General features: G+C 39.3%; 1 protein-coding gene across 1 annotated transcript in view; it reads left to right on the forward strand.

Moving 5' to 3' along the window:
* The window catches only part of LOC126191242 (leukotriene A-4 hydrolase), a 126,972-nt gene that overhangs the window by 38,742 nt on the left and 61,483 nt on the right, over nt 1-26,747 (forward strand). The window contains exons 8-9 of the mRNA XM_049932052.1: nt 13,611-13,817; nt 23,185-23,329. Coding sequence (XP_049788009.1) covers nt 13,611-13,817; nt 23,185-23,329 — 352 coding nt within the window. The remainder of the gene's footprint in view (nt 1-13,610; nt 13,818-23,184; nt 23,330-26,747) is intronic.

The raw sequence follows: 26,747 nt of genomic DNA on the forward strand, positions 1-26,747 counted from the left end.
TAAAATTACTTTCTGGTTGGAACAAGAAAATGAAAAAGGCAGTGAAATAAAAATGTAAATGTAGTAAAAATCACAAGCATAAGAACACTATCTGGAAATGGCTAGTGCCAAGCAACATGAAATGTGTACATTGTTCAGTAGTTGAATAATATGTAGCTGGCATGTTGGAGAGAGAGGACATTGCTGTCACCTTTGTGTGGGCTGGCTCCAGGAAGAGGCGATGGGGGGAGGGGTTGGGGTGAAGACTGTGCTGTCACCCAGGGTGGCAAGGTTTTGAGGGGGCAGCAAAATCTTTAATTTTAATATGATTCCAAAAGGATGAATTAAACAAGACAATGAATGTTTTCCATGAATGAAGAAGTGTGGTAATGAGTTGGAAATATAAATCATTCATAAAATCAAATGTCTTTCTGGAAATTATCTACAGCAGTGTGAAACAAATGACAAATGAAGTTCTGGAGCTGTTCCCCTTGGATGTGTATTCCAAGATAGCAAACTTTCCTAGTAGCAGTGTTGCCAACTCAGTTTCTGGCATGTGCCAGCAGAACACTTGAAATGCACCTGCATCAGATTGACAGCCACCACAGAAGCAAAAAACTTTAAAATAAAGATAAATGCCAGCATATGATTGCCTAGCAGGTCCTCTATAGCAAACTTTAAACACTTATAATAGTAGCTCTGTCGCACAAAGGCGCGTGCAAATTGGTATCCAGTACGTGTGAGAAAGAACCTAACCTTGCTGTGTGGACAGTGGATATGCAGCTCTGTGGTTGGCAGTTCCCTTGTACAGTGGTCAGTTTTTTTGCTAAGTAGTGAGTGAAGTGTGATAAAGTGATTGAACTGTTGTTTTGTAGCTGATATAGGTCTGTATGTGCTATGCCTGTTAGAAACATATTTAATGTACCATAAACAATTTATTTTTGTGTATTAACTTTGAACAACTATGATGTACGTGCAGAAGATTCTGTTGTTGGTCTTATCATTCCCTTGTATGTTGTTTGGTAAAGATGACAGAAATGATTGTGTTAGAAGTTAATACTTGCAATTCACCTGATGGTGGTCAGGGGTTAATGCTTTAATGTGAAAAGCCTTTCTCACTGTGACGTGACATGTTTTCATTAGGCTATATTGTGCATGTCATAAATTCTTACGATGTTTGATGTTAGGAAGCTCCCCTCGGGCAGTCAGTGTAGGAAAAGATGAGCTGAAGGAGAAAAGCAGATAAAAAATTGATATTTTCATTAGATAAGTTTTTTCACTTTAAAAAAGATGCTGACCAAGATGATCCATGCATGAATGCAGCATAATCATTTGGTAAGTGAAGATGTACCCTTAGTATCTTAGGGTAAATGAGATGTGTTCAAGCTCTCTAATGATGAGAAACTGTTCCAGCTCAGTCTAGGAAGTAGTTGATTCAGGTCCCGCACAATGGCCCGAAGAAGTAGACAATTTTATTAGAACAACTTTAGTCAAAAGATCTCCTCCAAAACAAATTACTGAATTTGGCAGCTGACCTAAGGATGATTGTAATCATCACTTGACATATAAAAATTACAATTACAGTTTGTGCAATGGTGAAATTGTTCGTACAGACTTTTTTGTTTCTACTGCAAACTATTTTCAGACACTAAATTATTACTGTACTCACTTCAGGTGGTTACAGCAGCTGCTGGCATATTTCTGAGACATTAGCCAGAATTGCGGCAAAAATGGGTGGAGCTCTCCAGAAGATTAAAATCTTGCAATGCTGTCTATGCAGGAACTCTGCAGATATTAAATGTGGATACCTAGCCTTGGAAAGGTGTAATTAAACATCTTATATCAGTTATCATTTTTAGCTACATTTGTGTCTTCCTTTAAGAGGAACAAACTGTTTGCCCACAACAAAGGGAATTTCTTAAAGTTGGTGGAATTAGTCAGAAAACTTGATTCGGTTCTAGGCAAACATATATGGAGAATGGCATGTGGTGAAAAATCTCATCATTATGTAGGGAAAAACATGCAAAATTGAAAACAATATATTGCCTTTATTGAAAACTGGTAAATATTGTAGTATAATTTTGGGCTGTAAATGAGATATCTCTGTGTTGAGCATATGAACTCTACTGTTGCTGACATTTGTGGTATAAAAATTTTCTATAATAATTTTCTATATTTTGTATATGGAAGAGATACATCTGGTACTGGGCATACAGAGGCTGTCTTGAAACAGTTAGAAAAAATGAGTGTGCCTCTTGAGTACATTAAGGGCAAGACTACGATAACAGTTCCAATGCAAAATCAGATTTTAGATATAAATCCTAAAGCATTTTGTGTTCCCTGCAGGAGTCATTCCCTAAATCTACGTGTGAATGTCACTGCTAAGGTGTCAGAATACTCAACTTCACTCTTTTGTTTTGTGAAAAAAATTATGATTTCTTTTCTGCAACTGTGCAATGCTGGGCAGTCTTGAGTGGTCATATACAGGGTGTCCAGCGAAGGAGTCCCTGGTTTCAAAATTAAATATCTCTAAAACTAAGATCAAAAGATGAGCTCAACAATGGTATGTTTATTGTGAAAGCTATACAAATTTTATACAGGGGTTTCAAAATAGTTCGAAAAGCTGGTAACAGATGGCACTATAATTGAAGTCTGTAATGTCTACAAATAGCTGCTCAGAACTATCAGTTTCGCTGTTGAATGTCAAAGGAGGTTAGCATACCAAAAGAAGAGGTTGAAATCATATATTCCATTGAACAATGTGCTTTTCTGGTACTGGAATACCATCTATTAGAACACAGTCGTATGACAGGAAGGCACAATTTTCAAACACAATTTAATATTCCAAAAGTGTTCAGTGTGAAAACCATTTGCAAACTCCTCACCAAATTCCAGTAGATAGGCAGTGTGGCTAATGATCTAGTGGGGAATGTTAGCTCTAGGCAAACTGTACTTAAGCCCGAAAATGTTACCACCATTTCTGGAATTCTTCTGAAGAATTGCAGCAGACTAGTTTGAAGCATTCCAGCATGCAGAAAAAACTGAGACACAGCCTACACATTTCCATTCAGAATGCTAAGCCGCCTGGTCATATTTGCACTAGTTGTGTGACAGAGGGTGGACTTTGCAAACCAGATTGTCACAATGATTTATAATGAAGGATTTGATGTTGTCTGTATCTCGGTCAAGAATCAAGCACACTTCCACGTGAATGGAGTCATGAATAAACAAAACTGGCAATTTTGGGATCCAAAAATCCCCATTTATTTGAAGCAAAACCACTGCATCCTCACAAAGTTACTGTTTGGACTGCAGTATTGACTATTTTTTCATATGAGAAGCTATCACTAGTGGACATTATGTCGCAGTTTTGGAGCAGTTTATTGCCTCACAATTAGTGTAGGAGGATTGACAACCCACTGAGTGTTTCATGGAAGATGGGCCAGACCACACTGCACTGTACAGGTGTTTCATTTTCTTGATGAATACTCTGAGAATATCATCATTGCATTGGATTATTGCAAATTTACTGATGCAGGCATGGATTGCCCTCTGTAGTTGGCTGATCTGACTCTTTTTATGGGACCCCTTGAAAGGCACTATCTATAGGAGTCATCTTGTAGTGCCCTACGAGTGTGAATCAGCAATCTGTGTGGCATCTGAATCCATTTCCATTGAGATACGATCGGATGTGGTGACAAATTATATTGTTGGTTTGCACCATCTCCATACTGTGAATGGTGGACATTTAGAAAGGATTGCGATAATTACTGCAAAAACTGTTTGCAGAGGATGAGTTTGACTATGCATGCTGATACTGTATGAACTGCACAGTGTACAGTGCTATCTTTTGGCAGCTTTTTGAACTTTTTTGAAACTTCTGTATAAAATTTTTAGAGTTTTCACAATAATGTACCTTTCATTGTACTTGTCTTTTGATCTTAGTTTTCCAGATATTTGATTCTGAAATCAGGGATGCCTTTACTGGACACTCTGTATCCGCCCTAACCTTGAAACCATTGGAAGAAGGACTGATGCAGTATAACCTGGGTATGATCTATGATGCACAAGCTGAAATAAGTGAAGATGAAAATATGAATAGAAAGAAGTACCTCAAAGCGGATCACTGGTACTAGTCGTGAAAGACTTCCTATCTCTTACATAATGTAAAAACAGTTTTGTAGAAGTGAATCATGACTACCATGAGTGAGGTAACTGAACTTGTCAGATTATACTGTAACCTTAATCGATGACATGTGATATAGCTTCTTAAAATCAATTCAAATAATAGCAAACTCCCTTTTCCTGGTACAAGCAGATTATACACAGTGCCAACAATTAGTTGCCTCCAAATGGTTCATATGGCTCTAAGCACTATGGGACTTAACATCTGAGATCATCAGTCTCCTAGACTTAGAACTACTTAAACCTAACTAAACTAAGGACATCACACACATCCATGCCCGAGGCAGGATTCAAACCTGCGACTGCAGTAGCAGCGCAGTTCCGTACTGAAGCACCTAGAACTGCTCGGCCACAGCGGTCGGCTAGTTGCCTCCAAAGTGACAGTTTTAAATTGCCATTGTGGGAGTAATAGTATTTGTTACAAAATAAATGAGCTTTGAATTATTAAACTACTCTTATTTTAGCTTACCCGTGCTCCTGTTAAGTCACTTTTTTACACTTTTTTGTCTCCACTATATTTACAAGAACATCCTTGATCATTGATTATCATTATCATCATCATCATCATCATCATCTTGCCTATATTCCATAAATACCCCTGCCTCTTTATCATTGTATTAATTTTTCGCTTGACCTATTTGACTTTCGACCAGCTAGAAACCATTAGAGCTCAATAATGCATCAGCATACAAATGAAAAGAAATGCTGACAAAATCTCTTATAATTAAGATTATTGAACTGTCAGGTCTAAATTGGGAAGCTTACAAAGAAAGAATGGAAAAAATAAGAGCACACAATCCCTCTTGGAATAGATGTAATAAAACATCTCTACAACAGAAGACAAATTTACATTATAGCAGTTGGTGAAACGATAGCACTTTAACATCAGAAACTATGATAATAGGTGGCAAATCTCAAATCAAAAAACAAAATTCTGAGGAAAATGCTTTGACCAAAATGATTAAGAAGTGTCAAAGGAATTCAGTCAAGTTGAAGAAAAAATCACTGATGAAATCAGGAAATAGGAATTACAATTTTATGGTCACTTGTGTAGAAAGAAAATTTTTAACTGAGCTTTATCAGTGAAGATCTGACAAGAAGTGGCTCACAGAAATCCTGAAGATCTAAAGGAAATCTTTCCAAGATTGAACAAAATTCATAATCATAGTTAACAATCACAAATGTGCTGAGACATCCACTGGATGAGATACAGTATGGTCAGGAGAATGGAATAAGAAATAGAGCAAATCAATATACAGATATTAGAAGGGACAGATAAACTCCTCAGCTGATCAGAATGCATATAAAAGCTTACAGAGAAATGAAAGTACTCAACACTTTTTACCTTTGGTAGGCACCACTCTTGAGTGTTACTGATAGCACAATCTTTGAAGCTGTGTGAAGCTGGTGCTGAGTTGTACCAAACTGCAGCGATGGAACTTGCTTTACAACTTCCCCTTTCATCCAACCACCCATCTGAACTTGCCTCCATTAATATAAACTCTCAGTCCCCACAATTTCCCATATGATGTCTGCTAAAATGTTGTTAGTCATGATAGTATCAAAGGAAAATTTAATTGAGGAAATTAATAAATTATGAGACAGTATTACTGGTCAGTGCTTACATTTGGTAGGTAAAGTATGTAGTACTGCTGATAGACAAATATAAAAGTGATATACTTCCTAGCTTTTGGAACTAATAATACTTTAACAAGCTAGGGCGCAATACATATGCGCACACCCTCGTATACACCTGTCCAGTTACATAGTGCTGGCTGAACAAATTCATTTCATTCATTTTTTCTTCCTTTTTTGTGTGCATGTTGACAAATCAGTGTTTCCACTACTCAGTGAGATGTCTACTTTACTACTAAATTATTATGCCAGAACTTTTTTTTAGCATATTTATATTAGGCATTTGTAATGCGGGTTCTGCAGTTGTTGATAACTACCACATAGGTTTCACGAAACCTACCAAGTAGAATATAAATCAATATTACCTCAGAACTGTCTAAAATATACAAATTTCATTTAAGTTATTAGTTTTTGTATTGTGGCATACTTTTGAGATGTAGTTAGCATGATCAGTATTCAGTGAAGCTGGAAAATGAAGAAAAAAAATCTTCTAGTCCCTATCCAGTTTTACACAAGTTATTTAATCGACTTGAAATCAGAGTTAAAACTAACCCAGAATGCATATGTAAATTCCCAACTGCTTACCCAAATTCATAAATTCCACAATACAATTCGGCATTGTCATCACTCTAAGTTAAACAAATGTAAAGAGAAACATCTTCCAGGAAACCTCTGTCTTACTGTGTAATGTTAGTTCAGGGCTCGACATCTGCCAACTACATGCCATTTCCCACTGTCTGTGCACGGTAAGTCCTTGTTTGTGCCTCAATGCCAAAAATGTCATGTCTCACAAGTTGCGACATAGTCATGGCTTAAAACAGTGATCCAGGAAGTGTAGGATAAATTTCTTTTATTTCCATCCCAAAATGTTTGGTTCTTAGACTACTGGTTTCAGTCAGCAATAACCATCTTCAGATCTGTGCAAAACATGGGAAATCAGATACAACTAGTTTACACCTTAAAGGAATGAAATATGCCATAATTAAAAGTACTACTTTCATAGATGTGGAGACATGCTTAAAATATGATTAGGCATACCTATTGTACAAAGTATTCTAAATAATGAATCCATAGTGGCATTGTCAATAAATATACATAAAATCAGCTTAGCTTAATTGCACATATTTAAACTATGGTGTAAAGTAGGCCACAGTGCTGGCATAGTCATCCTGTTAATAGTGCTACTGTTCAGAACAAAGTGAGATACAGTAGCCACAGAATATGTTTGTGTCATAGGCATGTTAGATGTTCCTATTGTAAGCTTATTTGTATTTGTTAAAATGAAAAATACAGTATGTTAAATATTTAGTGGGTTTGTAAGGTGCATAAGTTTAACAGTGATAAAATGTAACAAATTAAAAGACGCATAAAGTTAAATTTTAAAACTGTTAAAAGGAAAAAGTGACAAAACGTGGTTCTGAAACACTTTAGCAGTGAGTTTGCTAAAAAATATTACAACATAGACAAGAACTAGCTTTTGGAGCGAATATAATAACAACTAGGGAAAGGTGCCAGATGGATGAAACAAAAGACTGAAGCAAGTAATTGGCACTGACATAGCTGCCAGACTGCAGTATATGTGAGAAATAGTCAGAGGATGTTAACTGCCAGAGGGTCTCTCGTATCCCCTGATATGCCATACCAAGAAAAAGATTGTACTAATCAATTAATAAGATTATATAGTCAGTAAAATACAGTACATAAACAGAAAAGGGACCATCAGACATGAGAGTAATGCAGTCAGTGCAAAAAGATGAAACAAATATGTGATGCATTCTAGGTAACAACACGACAAGATACACATATGAGAGGTGTTCAATAATTAATGTAAAACATTATCTAAAACATTGTCAAATAAAGCAAAGTAGGCAATTGGTACAAAATCACATTGTCCATTGAGCACTTTTGCACAGGAGTCAGAAGGATTCTGCTGGCACTGCGACCCAGTATTCTGTATTTTAAATATGTCCGATGAAGCTGAGCTGATTTTGTACCCAGCACCTACTTTGCTTTATTTGATAATGTTTTACATTAATTATTGAACACCTGTAGTATATGTACCTTGCCCTGTCATTACCTAGTATAGAGTGCACAAAAAATTGTTTCGTCTTCTTGCACTGATCGCATTACTCTTGCGTTGATGGTTCCTTATCTGTTTATGTAAAGTACCATGTTTTTTTGTCCTTATCTTGGCACAGCATGTTGGGGAGTTATGAGAGGCCATCTGATGGTTAAGTTCCTCTGACCATTTCTTGCCTATGCTGTATTCTGGTGGCTGCACCAACAGAGGGTACTAATTACTTACTTCAGTCTTTTGTTTCAACCATTTGGCTCCTTTCCCTAGTTACTTTATCAATCATATTATTAAGAGCTCCGTAAGTTTATTCTTGTCTATGTTGTTATATTTTTCATCTAAAATCACCGCAGAAGTGTGTTAGCATCTCATATTGTCACTTTTCCTTTTTAACAGTTTTAAAATTTAATTTTCTTCCTCTTTTAATTTGTTATATGTTATCACTGTAATACTTAATACACTGCACATATCCACCACGTATTTTACCTGTTGTATTTTTCATTTTATTGCATTTTGCAAATTATAAAATTAATGAATCTGAATAATCTTACAATAGCAATTTATAGTGCGCCTATAACACAAACATATTTTGTGGTAACTGTACCTTACTTTGTTTAGAGCATTGTTAACAGGACGATTCTGCTGGCTCTGTGGTGTAGTGTACACCATATTTTCAGTATGACGGTGTCACTATGGCTTCATTATATGAGGAAATGTTGTGAAACAGACATCGAGTCTCATAATTTAAGCACATGTTGTCATATCTAATCATTATGGCATATTTTATTGCTTTAAGATATAAACTGTGTGCTAGTTGTATTGGATTTCCCATGTTTTGCTCAGATCTGAAGATGGTCGTTGCTGACCAAAGCCAGTAGACAAGGACCATTAGTTTTGTGATCATTGACAGAAATAAAAGAAACTTATCCTAAGTGGTTTATGTCATGCTGTTGTCTACCATATTCATCATGTACTGCTAATCACAAATCTTGATATTTTAATACCATGGTAACATCTGTCGAGCCAATGCAGCTCTAAAATGCATTTAATCTTCAGATTTTTGTAACTGAACACCTTGTAGAAGCCTCTTCGGGGACCTAGGGGCTCAAAAAGCTATGTGCCAGTATAAAGGGTGAACCAGAAAATGCCTGCAAACTTTCAAGAGGTGGTAGTATGGACCAAAACAAGAAAAATATGTCTATTGAACAAGGGCTCTAAAATGCATATCTTAAGAGCTATGGGCACTTGTTCAGTAGAAGAGATCTACATCTAAATACACTCCTGGAAATTGAAATAAGAACACCGTGAATTCATTGTCCCAGGAAGGGGAAACTTTATTGACACATTCCTGGGGTCAGATACATCACATGATCACACTGACAGAACCACAGGCACATAGACACAGGCAACAGAGCATGCACAATGTCGGCACTAGTACAGTGTATATCCACCTTTCGCAGCAATGCAGGCTGCTATTCTCCCATGGAGACGATCGTAGAGATGCTGGATGTAGTCCTGTGGAACGGCTTGCCATGCCATTTCCACCTGGCGCCTCAGTTGGGCCAGTGTTCGTGCTGGACGTGCAGACCGCGTGAGACGACGCTTCATCCAGTCCCAAACATGCTCAATGGGGGACAGATCCGGAGATCTTGCTGGCCAGGGTAGTTGACTTACACCTTCTAGAGCACGTTGGGTGGCACGGGATACATGCGGACGTGCATTGTCCTGTTGGAACAGCAAGTTGCCTTGCCGGTCTAGGAATGGTAGAACGATGGGTTCGATGACGGTTTGGATGTACCGTGCACTATTCAGTGTCCCCTCGACGATCACCAGTGGTGTACGGCCAGTGTAGATCGCTCCCCACACCATGATGCCGGGTGTTGGCCCTGTGTGCCTCGGTCGTATGCAGTCCTGATTGTGGCGCTCACCTGCACGGCGCCAAACACGCATACGACCATCATTGGCACCAAGGCAGAAGCGACTCTCATCGCTGAAGACGACACGTCTCCATTCGTCGCTCCATTCACGCCTGTCGCGACACCACTGGAGGCGGGCTGCACGATGTTGGGGCGTGAGCGGAAGACGGCCTAACGGTGTGCGGGACCGTAGCCCAGCTTCATGGAGACGGTTGCGAATGGTCCTCGCCGATACCCCAGGAGCAACAGTGTCCCTAGTTTGCTGGGAAGTGGCGGTGCGGTCCCCTACGGCACTGCGTAGGATCCTACGGTCTTGGCGTGCATCCATGCGTCGCTGCAGTCCGGTCCCAGGTCGACGGGCACGTGCACCTTCCGCCGACCACTGGCGACAACATCGATGTACTGTGGAGACCTCACGCCCCACGTGTTGAGCAATTCGGCGGTACGTCCACCCGGCCTCCCGCATGCCCACTATACGCCCTCGCTCAAAGTCCGTCAACTGCACATACGGTTCACGTCCACGCTGTCGCGGCATGCTACCAGTGTTAAAGACTGCGATGGAGCTCCGTATGCCACGGCAAACTGGCTGACACTGACGGCGGCGGTGCACAAATGCTGCGCAGCTAGCGCCATTCGACGGCCAACACCGCAGTTCCTGGTGTGTCCGCTGTGCCGTGCATGTGATCATTGCTTGTACAGCCCTCTCACAGTGTCCGGAGCAAGTATGGTGGGTCTGACACACCGGTGTCAATGTGTTCTTTTTTCCATTTCCAGGAGTGTATATACTCTGCAAACCACCTTATGGTGCATGTCAGAGGGTACATTCCATTGTACCAGTTATTAATGGAAAGCTCTGAGATATTTAGTGAGCCGCGGGACATATATCAGAAAGACAGATTAGAGGCTATAGGAGAGGGAGTGTTCATTGCAGTGGACAAAAATATTGTCACTGTTGAGGATGAAGCTGAATGTGACAGTGAAACTATCTGGTTACGTATAACAGGTCTAGATGAAACTAAGTTTGTTGGATGCTTTCACCAGTCACCCAATTCTGCTATGACAGTTCTAGAGTCATTCAAAGAATGTCTATGATCAGTACTGCGTATCCAGATCATGCATTACTAGTTGGAAGCAACTTTAATCTACCAAGTATAGACTGGGACGTCTATGGATTCATTGCAGAGGGTAGGACAGACAATCATACGAAGTGCTTTTGGACACATTTTTTGAAAACATTCTTAAGGAGCTAGTTCTACAGCCCACATGCAGTGGAAATATTTTAGACCTTGTAGCTACAAATAGACTGGACCCTATTGACAACATCAGTATGGAAACAGGGATTAGCGATCATGATGTTGTGATTGCAACTTTGATAACAAAGGTTAATAAATCAGTTAAGAAGGGTAGGAGAGTGTTTCTGCTAGAAAGAGCAGATAAACAGTTGTTAACATCTCACTTAAACAGTGAAATGACATCACTTAGTCCCAGTAAGATGGACAGAGAGGAATTGTGGGCATCGTTTAAGCAGATTGTAAATCATGGTCTGCAGAATTATGTGCCTAGTAAGTGGATTAAGGACAGAAAAGACCCACCATGGTTTAATAACAAGATTCAGAAACTGATGAGGAAGCAGAGGCAGTTCCAGTCTCGGTTCAAAAGAGAACACACAATTGATGACAAGCAAAGGTTAGTAGAAATTCACGCATCTGTGAAAAGATCTGTGCTCAAAGTATACAAGCACTAGCATGTGAGTGGCTTGAAGACTCCTTAAGAAAGGGAGGCCAGTATTTTGTCCTCAACAGCAAGAGTTCATCAGAGAAAAGGGTATTGTCTGGAGTGCTCCAGGGAAATGTAATAGAACCACTGTTGTTCTGTATATACATAAATGATCTGGCAGACAGGGTGGGCAGCAATCTGTGGTTATTTGCTGATGTTCCTGTGGTGTACGGTAAGGTGTCGAAGTTGAGTGACTTCAGGAGAAAACAAGATGACTTAGAAAAATTTCTAGTTGGTGTGATGAATAGCAGATAGCTCTAAATGTAGAGAAATGTAAGTTAATGCAGATGAGTAGGAAAAACAAACCTGTAATGTTGAGATGCAGCATTACTAGTGTCCTGCTTGACACAGTTACGTCATTTATATATCTGGGCATAACATTGCAAAGTGATATGAAATAGAACGAGCATGTGAGGATTTTGATAGGAAAGCTGAATGGTCATCTTCAGTTTATTGGGAGAATTATAGGGAAGTATGGTTCATCTGGACTGCATATAAGATGCTGGTGTGACCTATTCTTGACTACTGCTCGATTGTTTTGGATCTGTACCAGATCAGATTAAAGGAACACATTGAAACAATTCAGACACAGGCATTTGTTACTGATAGGTTCAACCAACATGCAACGTTAGGCTTTCTTGCTGTTCCATTCACGTAAGGAGCTTGGGAAGAATGATTGTTTGAATGCCTCTGTGCTTGCAACAATCATATCCTCACCATCCTTATGTGAGCAGTATTTAGGGGATTGTAGTATATTCCTAGAATCATCAGATGTGTTTCACATTAGCAGAGATGGACAAGTGACATCATTCTTAAGGTTCTAGGGTTAAGAATTGAGTTTAAAAATCCAGTGCAAAAGTCTAGAAGGGGAGCTGATGCACATCAGATAGGAAACTGAAAATCCATAGTTATTCAGAAACCAATCAAAAGAATACCTCATTAGCCAGCCCCAGAATTTATAAGTATTTTTGGATTCAGGGACATAAATTCCTCATGATTCCAATGTTTCTGTTAAGCAGATCTTCACTTTGGCAGTATACAGACATCTGCTAGTGTTTTGTGTAAAGTAACATACATGATTTGTGTGAAGTATTGGATAAAAGCAGCAGAGGAGCAGTATAAGAGGAGGAGCACTGTGTTTGTCTCTGTGTTTTCTTAAGGAAAAGAAGTAGCTGTTCTTTTATCTGAGTGTACATAAACACACATAAAATAATGTAGAAATAGTTTCTGTAATTATCACAGTGGCTAGATTAACACTCTTCGTAATTTGTTGTTGGTGTAGTTTGCAAAAGTAGCCAGCAGTGGTTGCTTCATCCTATTAATGACTCATTGCATTTTCCTGAAGGCTTTCCTTCATGATGGGATTTGTGGAACGTGATGTGTGAATAAATATATCAATTAGTGAACTGTTTTCCTTGGCCCATACACAGTGCAAGGAATGACAGATGAAGTGACACTATAAGCAAACAATTCAAGGTTGGGAATATTTAATATCTGAATTCTACTAATAGCTATGCTTAATTATATATTGGCTGATATGATTTTAATATGCATTTCTTTACTGTGAAAGATTTTGGTACACTGTGTAATCTATTATGATTGTGGGTGCGAGAATGGTACTCTTTATGTGGATTTCAGTATTTCATATTCTGTTGTATGTAGGTTTTCTACATTCTTTCTTGTGTGTCTCAGAAGGGCGACCTTCACAGAAACTGAACATAGCATCAAAGATTTTTCAAAATTATTAATAACAGACAAGCAAGATTTACGTGGAGATCCTTATGAAACCTGTCAATTTAATTAAAAACCCAGGATGGGATGAAATGTAATGGATTCTATAAATCACTCTTTGCAGTCGATGTCTTTTATGTTTTACTGTTGATAGGGTTTACTTGGTGTTTTCCATATTTCTTGTGGCTTTCTTCAGTGTCTCTTGCACATTTTCCTTAACAAAATTGAGAGTCTGCCTAATGTTATTATGAAATATGTGTAAGTTATATGTTTGGGCACTGAGATTTCTTATGTGTTACCTTGTTTGTTCCCAGGCAGGAGATCGATCACTAGCTGATGTTGTAGCACATGAAATTAGTCATAGCTGGACAGGAAATCTTGTCACAAACAAAAATTTTGAACATTTTTGGTTAAATGAAGGATTTACTATGTTTGTTGAGCGGAAAATACTTGCACGTTTGATTCATCCAGACCAACGGAAGTTTTCTGCTTTCTGTGGACTTAAAGATCTCAGAGATGCGGTAAGTCTGGATATGTACCCACCATTTCTACAAGTTTTATAAAATTTCCTGTCATATTTTATTTTTAATGTATGATGAAGTAATAATGCACTTATTGTTGAAAGTCACAATTTAAATTTTTAATTCGGGTTAGGATATTATGAGTAATAGTGATCATAGCATGCAAATGCTGTAGGAATGTGGTTCTGGAATCACTTACTTTAGAGTATTCAGCATCTTGTAGATGACTGATTTATTTTGCACAGATGTATTTTTTATTTCTATTTTGTTTACCTGTGATAGGCAGCATGTTCTTGTGAAGTTTCCAGTCTGTCCAAGTGTAACTTCAGATTTGCTTAAAAATGTTACAAGTGATTGTGGCCAACATTCCGAAGTAGTATCATTGCCTCAGCACAAGTTTTGTGCTGCTGCTTTGCATGAGACTCATTGATATGTGAAGCATCAATCCTATTAAATATGTTATATATCTTCTGTGAAATGGAGAAGCTGGATGTCATCATTTCTCTCAAAGAGAATTACATTGAACATACTAGCAGATTCAGGAGAAGAAAGAGGCAGGATATTGAATAGTGACAGGAGACGTCAGGAGTGAGGGTTTGCAGAGGCAACTTATAAGTCAAGTACAAGATCAGTAAGGGCTGAGGAGTGATCAGTTTGGAGTTTAAGGATGGGGTGGTGGGAAGATAGGTTACAGCATATTCAATGACTATGGTTTTTTGTGAAATTATTTTACTGGCCTTTATGTTTTTCATGTCTCTCAGTGACCAAGTCACGTAGGTTCAGGGACTCTTAAATAGTGCTGGGCAAACGATACTCGTGTTCAAATGAGCTTGAGATTTCCCGATACGTCACGGAGCTCAGTAGTCTTGAGTACTGCTCAAACAATCAGTGAAATTAGACTCCTGCATTTCTAGAGTAAATGATTGTGAGAAACTAAAAAAAATTGTCTCAAGAACAAGTTATAGCTCTGCTGGAAATTTGACAGTTAGTGAAACACAGGTGAGAATGGTAATAAATCCTCCCCACCACACAATCTAATGTTCTATCTGAACCATTTTACAATAAGGGTCCTCATGCAGTATTTACAGGTACTGTAAGTAATCATATGTGGTGATTTTTTTATGGCAAGCTATCAGTCAAAGGCAAAAGTATAGTCCTTCAAAAATATTACTTGAATCTAAACACAATACAGTGTTTTGTTTGATTATTAGAGATTGTAATAATTTACCAAATGAGTTGCAGATAAGTATTTCACATATTAGAATAATGAGTAAAAAAATAAACCGGTGTTTAATGAGCTTTAAAACAAGATGATAGCATTCAGATGAAACAATGAAGAAAATTAATTGGAAATTAAATTCCTAATAAACAAAATACATCATATTACATAGACAGTATCTGCGATCTGAGAAAAAAAATAACAGTGGCAAGACCCATTGTAGATATAGTATCAACAAGCATCACTACATTGCAAAACGAGCTAAACCTTGAATTAGGTTGAATCATGATTGTGATTATTAGTGGCATTGTTTACATATGACCTACACAATATGAGATTCTGTACTAAGTGTTTCACAGTTATTTTTGTTATTAGAATTCATAATATATTAGCAATGCTGTGACACATCTCGGAAATAATACCAACAGAAGTTGCTAGATTTGGTAAGCTGATAAGTCATCTGCTCAAACTGCTTGAGTTTTGCTCAAGTACAGCACTGCTCTTAAATTTGGTCTACTCCTCTTCCTCTTCACAGTGTTACTGCTTTTTTCCTATTTATCTCATGTTCCCTAACCATATATCTCAATACTAACATCATTTCTGTTAATGTGCAATTGCCATAGCCATATAACAGTCCCACAAACTTTTCCTTTACACTTGCTTAATCTGTGGTATTAGTCCTAAAAGTCTTAAGACTTCCCACCTCTGGCACCAATCTATCTTTCCACATACATTGCTTCTACCACCTACCACTGCCAAACAGCAGATGTCGCTATTAAAAATCCTCCATCTTTCTTTTCTTAAATCTGTTAGCACACTGAATAATTTTCTAGAAAACAGCTGCAAACTTGAATGAAACACATCAAACAACCTGGGGAAGGTGTCCACCCTATTGCTCGAATACCTCCAAACGTAGTCCTCTCATCTGCTTCCACAACAATGATCCAAAACAGTAGCCCCAACAACCCTCCCAAGCACCACCCCTTCTAGCGAGGAAACATATTCTGTCTCTTCTGTTTAACATCCCAGTCGCAGCATTCCCATTCAAGCCCAACCACAACCATAAACAATCTCCAGTACCCCACAATTCTGGCTTCCATACAGTCCCAAATTGTCACCCAGTCCCATTCTGATCTGCAGTCATCCATTCTTTCAGTCAAGTTGCTATGGTATGGGCACTTACATAACTAACTTATCTTTGCTTATTAAAAAATGGAGAGTCCAGGATGGAAAACGACAGTATGAGAAGTATAGATTGCTGCTCTCAACGTAGAGGAGGTAAGTCGTGGACAGGCACAATGAAGGAGACTGCTAAACATCTAAGCTTTCTCCGAAATAGGGAAAACACACAGCTACCACGCACATGGCCACTGACTCTGTGAATTAGAGCTCAATTGCGACTGCATCTGATGTGAGTAGCAATCTGGTGGAATGGGTGGTGGGGGTAAGAAGGAGGCATGGGGTAGGGAAGGGGAGGGATAGTGGGGTATTGGTGGGGGATGATGCTGCGCTGCCAGTGGGAGCATACAGGAACCTGGTGAAAACGGGATAGGGCTGCTAGGTGCAGTGTTGGGAGGCTTTGCTGGGTGAGAATGGGGGGAGGTGCAAGGGAGGAAATGGAGGGGAAGAGGAGAGAACTGGGGAAGGGGAAAAGACTGGTAGGAGAGTTGGTGGGATAGAAGGTGTTTGTAGTGCTGTTGTGGGAGTAAGGAAAGGGAGGGTAAGTGGCGGACAGGGGCTTGTGAAGACTTAAGTTTTTGGGTTACGTTTAACTGAAAAATGTAAAACAGTTATTAAATCTCATAGACTAATTCATTAAACACAATATTTTTTTCAAAATTTTAAAACATTAAGTGCATGACTAGATTAAAGTATTTTCAAAAGGTGGAGATAATGACACATCAAAGCATAAAAGAGAAATACGGAAACAGGATTTCAAGAGTGTAGGTTCAGCCACTTTGTCAATTTCTCTTCCTTGTAATTAATGGAATGTGAGGATCATGTAGAGGTTGGAACACCTCTCTTAGGCTCAACTATTTGAGCCTCTTAGAAGCCCATGAGAGCTGTATTCTGTAGAAGCCGTGACCCCAAACTTGTCCTACATGGAGTTAACTGGAATTTCAATGCACAGCCTTAAGACTACTGTAGTTGTTGTCATGATCTTTGATGCAGTTCTTCATCCTAATCTATCCTGTGCAAGCCTCTTCGTCTCTGAATATCTACTGCAACTTACATCCATTTGGAGCTCCTAGCTATATTCATCCCATCGTAATTCTTTAATATTTTTACTCCCTGCAGTCCTTACCATTGCCAGACTGGTGATTGCTTGATGCCTAAGGATGTATCCTATCAGCTGATCCCTGCTTTTAGTCAAGATGTCCCATATATTTCTTTTTTCCCAATGCATTTCAGTATCTCCTCATAAGTTATTTGATGTACCCATTTAATCACTAGCATTCTCCTGCACCACCGCATTTTAAAAGCTTCTGTTCTCTTTTTATCTGAACTACTTATTGTCCTTATTTCACTTCTATGCAAGGCTACATTCCAGACAAATACCTTCAGAAAAGACTTCCATACACTTAAATCTCTTTTTCAGAAATGCTTTTCTTACTGTAGCCAGCCCGTATTTCATATTCTCTTTACTTTGGCCATCATCAGTTATTTTGCTGTCCAAATAGTGAAACTCATCTGTAGTGTCTCATTTCTGAGTCCAATTCCTGCAATTTTTCTTGATTTAATTTGACTGTGTACCATTACCTGTGTTTTATTTTTGTCAGTGTTCATTTTATTGAAATAACCTTGACCAAGTGGTGTATCAAGGCTGTGATTAATATGCAAGTGTTGCAATAAGAACAGAAATGTCCATCTGTGATGATGAAGTGCAAGTGCCCACTATGACAAAGTCCACAATTGTTGGTAGTGGTGATGAGCTGGGAGATCCTAGGGGTGTGTAGTAATACAATCCAATGAGGCCACGACCCATAGGCAGCCAAAGAGCAGGTGCAGTGGAGTGGGGCCTTCCGGAATGACTGACAAGCGTCCAGTGGATGTGATCCAGGTGAAGGCATGAGATCGCACTGTCTCATGGGTAGTCGAAGGAGCAGGTGTTGTGATTCACAATGCAGGCTCGAGGGCAGCTGGCAGTTGGTCTGGAGCCCGGTGCTGAACTGGCCGTCGAGGGGCTGAGCAGCGGTGTAAGTACCCATTAGTGAACGAATACAGGGACGATGTCATGTGGATGCATGACCACGCAGACACAATTGGGTGCTGCCGACTAAAACACTGTTTATTGTGACTTGAACAACACATATCAGCGGGACTTGCATCCCTAGATACTTTTATGATTTTCCATTTATTTATTTTTATTCTAAATGGGCAAACTGCAGATAGGACTAATGCCACATTTTAGATAGCCAAGTGCGACTTCCTGCACTGATGATGTTCTTAACAAAGAAACAATCTTCCAAGTTGTCAAGTCCCAAGTTCACATTCGGTTTGATGAACGGCAGATAATTTCAACACCTCACTTAATCGTATCAATCTCTTCAAATGTACAGGGCTATTACAAATGATTGAAGCGATTTCATAAATTCACTGTAGCTCTGTTCATTGACATATGGTCACGACACACTACAGATACGTAGAAAAACTCATAAAGTTTTGTTCGGCTGAAGCCGCACTCCAGGTTTTTGCCGTCAGAGCGCTCGAGAGCGCAGTGAGACAAAATGGCGACAGGAGCCGAGAAAGCGTATGTTGTGCTTGAAATGCACTCACATCAGTCAGTTATAACAGTGCAACGACACTTCAGGACGAAGTTCAACAAAGATCCACCAACTGCTAACTCCATTCGGCGATGGTATGCGCAGTTTAAAGCTTCTGGATGCCTCTGTAAGGGGAAATAAACGGGTCGGTCTGCAGTGAGCGAAGAAACGGTTGAACGCGTAACCCGCGGAAAATTGGCTCATGCGACAACTAGAGACCGACAGCGCCAACTTTATCTTTCAACAGGATGGTGCTCCACTGCACTTCCATCATGATGTTCGGCATTTCATAAACAGGAGATTGGAAAACCGATGGATCGGTCATGGTGGAGATCATGATCAGCAATTCATGTCATGGCCTCCACGCTCTCCCGAATTTCTTTCTGTGGGATTATGTGAAAGATTCAGTGTTTAAACCTCCTCTACGAAGAAACGTGCCAGAACTGCGAGCTCGCATCAACGATGCTTTCGAACTCATTGATGGGGACATGCTGCGCCGAGTGTGGGAGGAACTTGATTATCGGCTTGATGTCTGCCGAATCACTAAAGGGGCACATATCGAACATTTGTGAATGCCTAAAAAAACTTTTTGAGTTTTTGTATGTGTGTGCAAAGCATTTTGAAAGTATCTCAAATAATAAAGTTATTGTAGAGCTGTGAAATCGCTTCAATCATTTGTAATAACCCTGTATATCAAGCATGATTGATTTTAGGACAGAGAATCCAGTATAGATTGATTTGTCTTCAGTGGCAGATTGTATCATGAGTGGTATCAAATTCCTCTGGAAACTGGTCACAAACTTTATCCATTTGTTGTGCTATAAAAGGCTAGTGAATGACATGCTGAAGATAAGTGGAATACACTATTGGTCATATCCATTGTGGTGTTTCCATTCTTCTGGCAACCATTGGGAACAAACTTCAGGAGTTGATTCCTGGAGGAACATGAACAAAACACGTTCATATCAACATATGTCCAGAAACTGATGGTGTATCTCCAATAAAGCATTTAGTATTGTAACATTACATTATATGGTATTAATTTCTTCCACATTACAAAAGATGTTTAAAGTGGTCATCATAGGCTGCAAAGCACACATTCACGAATCACATTGTTAATTGCTTCATTCTTTTCCTGAGAATTTTCTGTAGCCCAGATATGCTATTGTGTAACTTTGTGACACCATCTTTACCAGAGACTGTTACACCAGTGAAGAGCACTGTCAACAGTTGGCCCATAATGACGATGACCTGTTGCAACAGTGATAATGATCTGTTGCAGCAACCAGCAACAAAACCTATCCCATGGAGGAAAATCCATTGCCGATAATCACTAATGTAGTGTAAGTCACAGGGATAATATCAGTTTTCATCCTTTGATTCACTCCATTCTGGCAGGCCATGTTCTAAGGCATTGGGGTCAGTCTCAATATTGTGTAGAACTTATGTTCCAGAGCTGGTGTACGAACATCTCACAGTTGTGTAAGCTGTTCGTCTCTTTGAAAAGATTTACGTTCACAAAAGTGGATGCAAAGTTTTTGTAATTTGGGTGGTGATTCCTACCAAGGTAAGGCTTGTAAATCTGTGTAACCTCTCCAGCCATTTACAAATGCTTTACTGTAGGCAGAAACCCACCTGTTGCTATCTCTTCCACTGAAAGTAACTGTTCAAAAAGCTGCCCCTACTTGTTTTGATTTCGTGGCAGATTTTTTGAGAAATAACCACATAAAATATTACATTTATTGTCCAATATTACATTGTCCAATTTACATTTATTGTTCGCTTTATTATCCAAGTCCAAGACTTCTGTATAAGGTGAATAGAATTTGACATTGATTCTTTGTATGAGGACCGCCATCTAAGTGTTTAAAAAACCAATTCACAAAAGAAGTTTTTGGCACAAAAAGTTTTATTATTTCTCAAAATATTCACCTTTAAAATTTATACACTTATGCACTCATTCCTTGGAACATATTTTCCACGGTGGTGGTGGTGATACCTCAAAAGTGTGGTTTTGGGATTCAGCAATTTCTTGAGGGGAGGAAAAATTCTGTAGATGTTTTTTATGGAAAGAATAAAAATGAACTTGTTAGGCAGTAAATTCAGAGAAATGGGCAGTGAGACATTAATTTAGTGTTTCTCTCTATCGAATTATCAATTGTTGGACATGCTATGTGACAGTTGGCAGTGTTACAATGAGGAATGATGTGAGAGTCTTGGTTGTTTTCCATTATTTCACTGATGACTTCACAACAAACAAATTGTATCCAATTTTCAGCAGTAACACCTCTTAAATCTCCTAAAGCAATGGTTCTGACCTACCCAGATTAACCAAAGAAATGAGTGGTCATTTTCTCAACATGCTTAGCAAATGAATCACTTTGGTCAATTTCAATTCCTCTCAGAATGCCCAGTTAACTGTTGCTCAGGTTCTGACTCGTACAGATATAGTCCCATTTTGTCCTGTGTCTTGATGTCTTATTCAGATTTTGCATTTCCTCACTCCAATTTTTTGATTGTTTTCTTACAGTGATTGACATGAGCTTGCTTTTGAGCTTGGGTCAATTTGTGCAGAATCTAGCGGGGCAGGTCCTTTTCACAGCTAAACGTTCATGTGATGTTGAATGTATTGCAATCTTTGCTTTGCCGGAGATGCCTCTGTCTCACAGTAAGTCCCGTGACAATCCTCTTCTCATGTTTAGACATGAAAACATCTGTTTGTCGGTCGAACTTTTTTGTGTGACAAAAAAACATTTAGATTCAAATTGCTAATAACAACAGGACTAATACTGCATAAGCAGTAATTGAGCCTGCAATGGAAAGGATGTGCCTATACCAGTTTGTTGTGCAGTATTTGTATTGCCTGTGACATCATTGGACCAATGTAGGCACTTGCACACAATTGTTGTTAATAAACTTTGTGTAAAGTTGTAAAGTGATGTAGTGTGGAAATGCGCTAACTAGGGCACTGTTTGGGGTGTCATTGTGAAGATTTGCAGAGTACAATGAGGATCCAAAGTGGGGCAGTAAAAATATTCACTGGAATACAGGTGAAAATAGGTATTAAAGTAAAAATTATAAAATAATTAAATGTGTTATCCCTTATGATCATAAATTTGCTTGCAGTTATAGGAAACCCAAGGCAAAGGAAAACTTGAATCAAAAGGAATCTGAAGGGCCTAAGAACTGCAGTGTCAAGAGAGTGTGACAGCTATGGCAAAAAAAGAAAATGAAAATATGGCACAGAGCAATTACATTGTTGGCCCATCAGGCATAAGGAGGCTGTGGACAGATTATGTGCAAGCAATCATTGGATAGCAAAACAAATAATCGTGGTAGTATAGTTGTTAATGGCAACATGACAGCACCAGACAGGTGTGCATTGCAACCACCTAATATTGTCCTGTCATCGACTGACACATCATGCATCGACATCGATGGAGGGTTCTATGGAAGACTGTGATGTTATTGAGCAACCCACCCGAGATACATAGATAGATAATCATTGAAGAGTCACATCGGCGAGGCCATGATGATTCCTGCCCCTACACCACTCAGCAAATCAAAATCAATATGACTTTCACTAGACAGTTACTTATATTCGACGCAGTTGAAGTGTACAGGTGTTACTTAGTGACCACAAACCCTTGCTACATGCGATAAACTTGGGGTTTATCTGTTTTGTAACCTTAATATTACTCTGTGTAAGCACTATGTTCAAGAGCTTGATAATTAAATTACATGTTAATATTAAACACTTGTTATGATTTTATCCTGACATTTCCAGGGAAAATCTACAGTGTGGACCCAAACTGCGTGCACGCGCCGCGTGCGCGCCCACACACACACACACACACACACACACACACACACTTACTTTTTTAATAACCAGTTTTGATCGAACTTCTTGAAATTCATTGGTTATGGTGGCACCACGGTGACAAAATTATGCAAACCAATAAAAAAAAAACATTCTTTCCTGAACGTAATTTATTACAAAAAGTTGAACAAAAGGAATGGAGGATTGTTGTCATGTTAGGCCTGTACAAAAATTGTAAAAGATCATCCAATGAAAGTATAAATAAAAAACTGAATTTTTCATAAAACTGTTTCTTTAAACACTCGCTGTAAACAAACTACTTGGCTAATTTCCAGGTGGCCATTTTTAATAACAACAAATCACAAATTTTAAAACAATAATGATGTCTTCTCAGCAGCACCATCTAGTGGTTGGTTGTAAAAACTTAAAATGTTGCACTCGTATTTGTCTGCTATTTTTTTAATGGTTTATCCTTCTATCTCTGCTGGCAGCACTTGCTATTATGTGTATTTATACAGCTACCTTGTCTGTTTAAAATTTGTAATACCATTCATTAACCAACAGATAAATACCCGAGGCCAGAACGACCCGATGACTTGTCTCGTGCCAGATTTAAGATCTGTGAGCCCTGATGACTCATTTTCAGTTGTTCCTTATGAGAAAGGTCATACATTTTTATACTACTTGGAGGAACTAGCTGGTGGCCCTGGTGAGTCGAAGTATAAATCAGTTGACTGTACAGTAATGTTTCTGAATTTTTTGGACATTAAATATTGCAAGTATTGTGAAGACATCTGTTATGTATATTATTCAGCACACCAAAAATGCTAATTTAAGTTATCACAAACACACATTTGAGAAATAATTAATTGTGCATTAGCATTCCATAGCATTCCTGGCTTTGGCAAAAATGTAACTATTTCAGATGAAGGAAAAAACTTACCCATTGGTGTGAAATAAGTTTCATTTGTTATTTTAGGTAAATAGTGTCTGCAGTTTTGACAACTTACAGGTGTGCAAGGGGGAGCATTTGTACCATATATGATAAAACAATAAAAATACAAGTGCCAGATTTTCTTTGCACCTTATTTGTGCAACATCCTGAGGTATACTTGTTTCAGAGTAATAAAGTGATTGACAGGAATCTGTTTATAGGACAGCAACAATTACAACAACAAAGCAGGGAATGAGCTTGGTTGCACATTCTGTTCCATTCACCTTAGTCATTTTAGTGCTACCTCAGATCCTGGCTACCATACACAGTTCTGGATGACAGTTACTGTTATGACCTGATGAAACTACAATCTTCTGGCCGTAACTGTGGATTCTTTGATTGCTGTGGGAGATGGCTGATCGGAAGTACAACATATAAAATATTAGAACTAATTAACTTATTACATGAAGGATAAAATGATTTATTTAACTTGAGAAGATCTTTTGCCACAGGTGTGTTTGATAATCTACAACTGTTATGGATTATTAAAGCATCACTTGATGCATACAATTACAACTATTCTCTTGAAGTACAACATTCAACATTTACAAAAGTCATTTACATCTGGGACTTGAATAATGCTTTAGTCGTACTCCATGATGTTGACTGCCTCAGCTGTCATCAACAGGGGTAGAGCGCTTCCAAGTTCTGCTCTATATTGACCTCCACATGGGTGCTGCTGTGGTGAGAGAGGAAGTGTGTCCTCTTTAGCCTCTCCTATTTGTCATTGGAGATTGCAGGGAGACATTGTTAATGTCTGTGGTGTTGATGCCACATTGCCAACAGTAATGTGACAGATCTTTGGATGATACCATATTTCTTCCCCCCAAACCTCTGCATTGTCATTGTATAGGGCGTTCACATGTGATGACTGCAGGAGGAGGACTTAATGCAGGTGCAGATGGGGAGACAGGGAGGGTAACTACAGTCAATGGCACCTCTCTGCTTGCACCCCGGTATCTACTGCATGGGCGACTGGAAACACTGGCTGAAAAACAGGTCGCAGTGTGCCTGCCTGCATCCAGAGATGCAGATGCTATGTTTGGCTTGACAGCAAGAGGATCTTCTGGAGTGGTGTGAAGACCTTCTGGAGGTGGCTCGTCCATAGACATCAGTTTGGGCAGCCGGGGGGAGCTGCCGGTGCTAGTGATGTCATTGGCAGGACTGTGTTGGTAACGAGGCATCGATCTCCTTGGGCACTGCAGACGGATGGGTGAAACAGCAGATGAGGACCTCAGCAATGTGCTGAGTGCATGGACAACTATTCTACGGCAGAATCACTGACATATTTGTATACATGGTGCAGCTGGTTTTAGTGACATGACAGTAACCCAGCAAAACTGTGGATGCCATAAGATGAGCTGTTTCTTTCCAAAGACCTTGTAAAAGAATTCATCTTGTGGCTGAAACTTTGTCCGACTTTGCACAATGAATTGTTTCCATGGCGGCCACAGATGCAGCAGGGTATGGTGCATTTGACCATGTAACAATTCTTCCAGCAACTTACCATCACGTGGCAAGGAGCGACAGGAGGACAGAAAAAATTTTAAATGCCTGATCCCGTGTGTGGGAGAAGTGGAGTTTCTCTGTGTGACTTTTGAACATTCGAATGACCTTTGAGCTTCATTTGACTGTGGGTGAAAAGATGCAGTGCTCTCATGGTGTATACCATTGGTGGCACAAAACTGTTAGAAATCAGCTTATGTGAGTTGTGGTCTATTGTCAGATACAATGGCCTCAGTAGACCTTCAAGACAAAAAATAGAATACAAAGCCAGAACCGTACTTGCAGTAGTGATGGAAACTTACTGTAAGCATCTACCACTAACAACACTCATATGTTTCAGCATGGACCTGTGAAGTCTGTATGAATGTGTTGCCACAGTTCGGACGGATGTGGCCATTCAAAGATCATTGGAGTGGAACTGACAGATTTTTCTGCACACACTTTGCAACAAAAGGTTATGTTCATTCTGGCCATCGATTCCCTGCCACATGCAATGATAGTGGGCGAGTTGCTTTATGTGAACTATGCCCCAAAGACCCTGATGCAATGAAGACAAGACTTTCCACTGTAGGAATTGAGGAATCATAACATGTGCATCATCATTCTCTGTGTGCAACAGCAGAACACCTGAATATGCAGAAAGTGCATGACAATGCAAAAAGTAGTGCTGTGTTGCTGGGTGGGAAATTCTTTCAAACTGTGTGGCACCCACGGCACTCATATTGGAAAAATCCTGCAAAGCAGTGTCAGAAGTTGCTGCGGCAACATACTGAAAATCGAAAGAAAATTTTTGAAGACATTCAAAATCCAATCGAATTGAAAAAATGATTCCTTATATGAGTCAAATAATGTGTTGGGATGGACTTGCTTCCGAGACAACATGTCATTGTTCAAATGTTGGACAGTGGGCTTGTACAACAACTCATAGCGATAATCAGACACAAGTCTATCATAGGCTAGTGATCTGTCAGCAAATAAAACTTCTGACCATACAAAAACTGGTAGAATTTGATAACACCATAGATAATGGTGAGAGCCTCTTTTTCAAGCTGACTGTAAATGGTTCAAATGGCTCTGAGCACTATGGGACTTAACATCTGAGGTCATCAGTCCCCTAGAACTGAGAACTACTTAAACCTAACGAACCTAAGGACATCACACACATCCATGCCCGAGGCAGGATTCAAACGTGCGACTGTAGTGGCTGCGCGGTTCCAGACTGAAGTGCCTAGAACCACACTGGCCGGCAGCTGACTGTAGTTACAGTGTGCTTTGTTAGGAGTTTTCAAGGCAAAAGCAATAGGTCTGTCAGAAGAACCAATCTATAGGAGAGCACAGCCCTGACCCTATAAGAAGATGCATCCACAGCTAACACAACAGCAACAGCTGTGTCAAAATCAGTCAAACGTCAATGACATCATTCAGTAGCCGAAATTCATACTGGTATTCTTTGGACCACACAAAAGAAAAGTTTTCCTGCATATTTGGTTAAGCGGAGCAGCAATTTGTGTGGCATTTGGAATAAATTTGATATAATAAGTAGGCTTCCCCATGACTGATTGGAACTCTTTAGTGTTGCGGGATGCCGGCAGATCTCTTAATTGCAGTCAAGTACGAAGTAGTAGGA

This window comes from Schistocerca cancellata, chromosome 6, assembly GCF_023864275.1.
Source record: "Schistocerca cancellata isolate TAMUIC-IGC-003103 chromosome 6, iqSchCanc2.1, whole genome shotgun sequence".
Classification (NCBI taxonomy): Eukaryota; Metazoa; Arthropoda; class Insecta; order Orthoptera; family Acrididae; genus Schistocerca; species Schistocerca cancellata.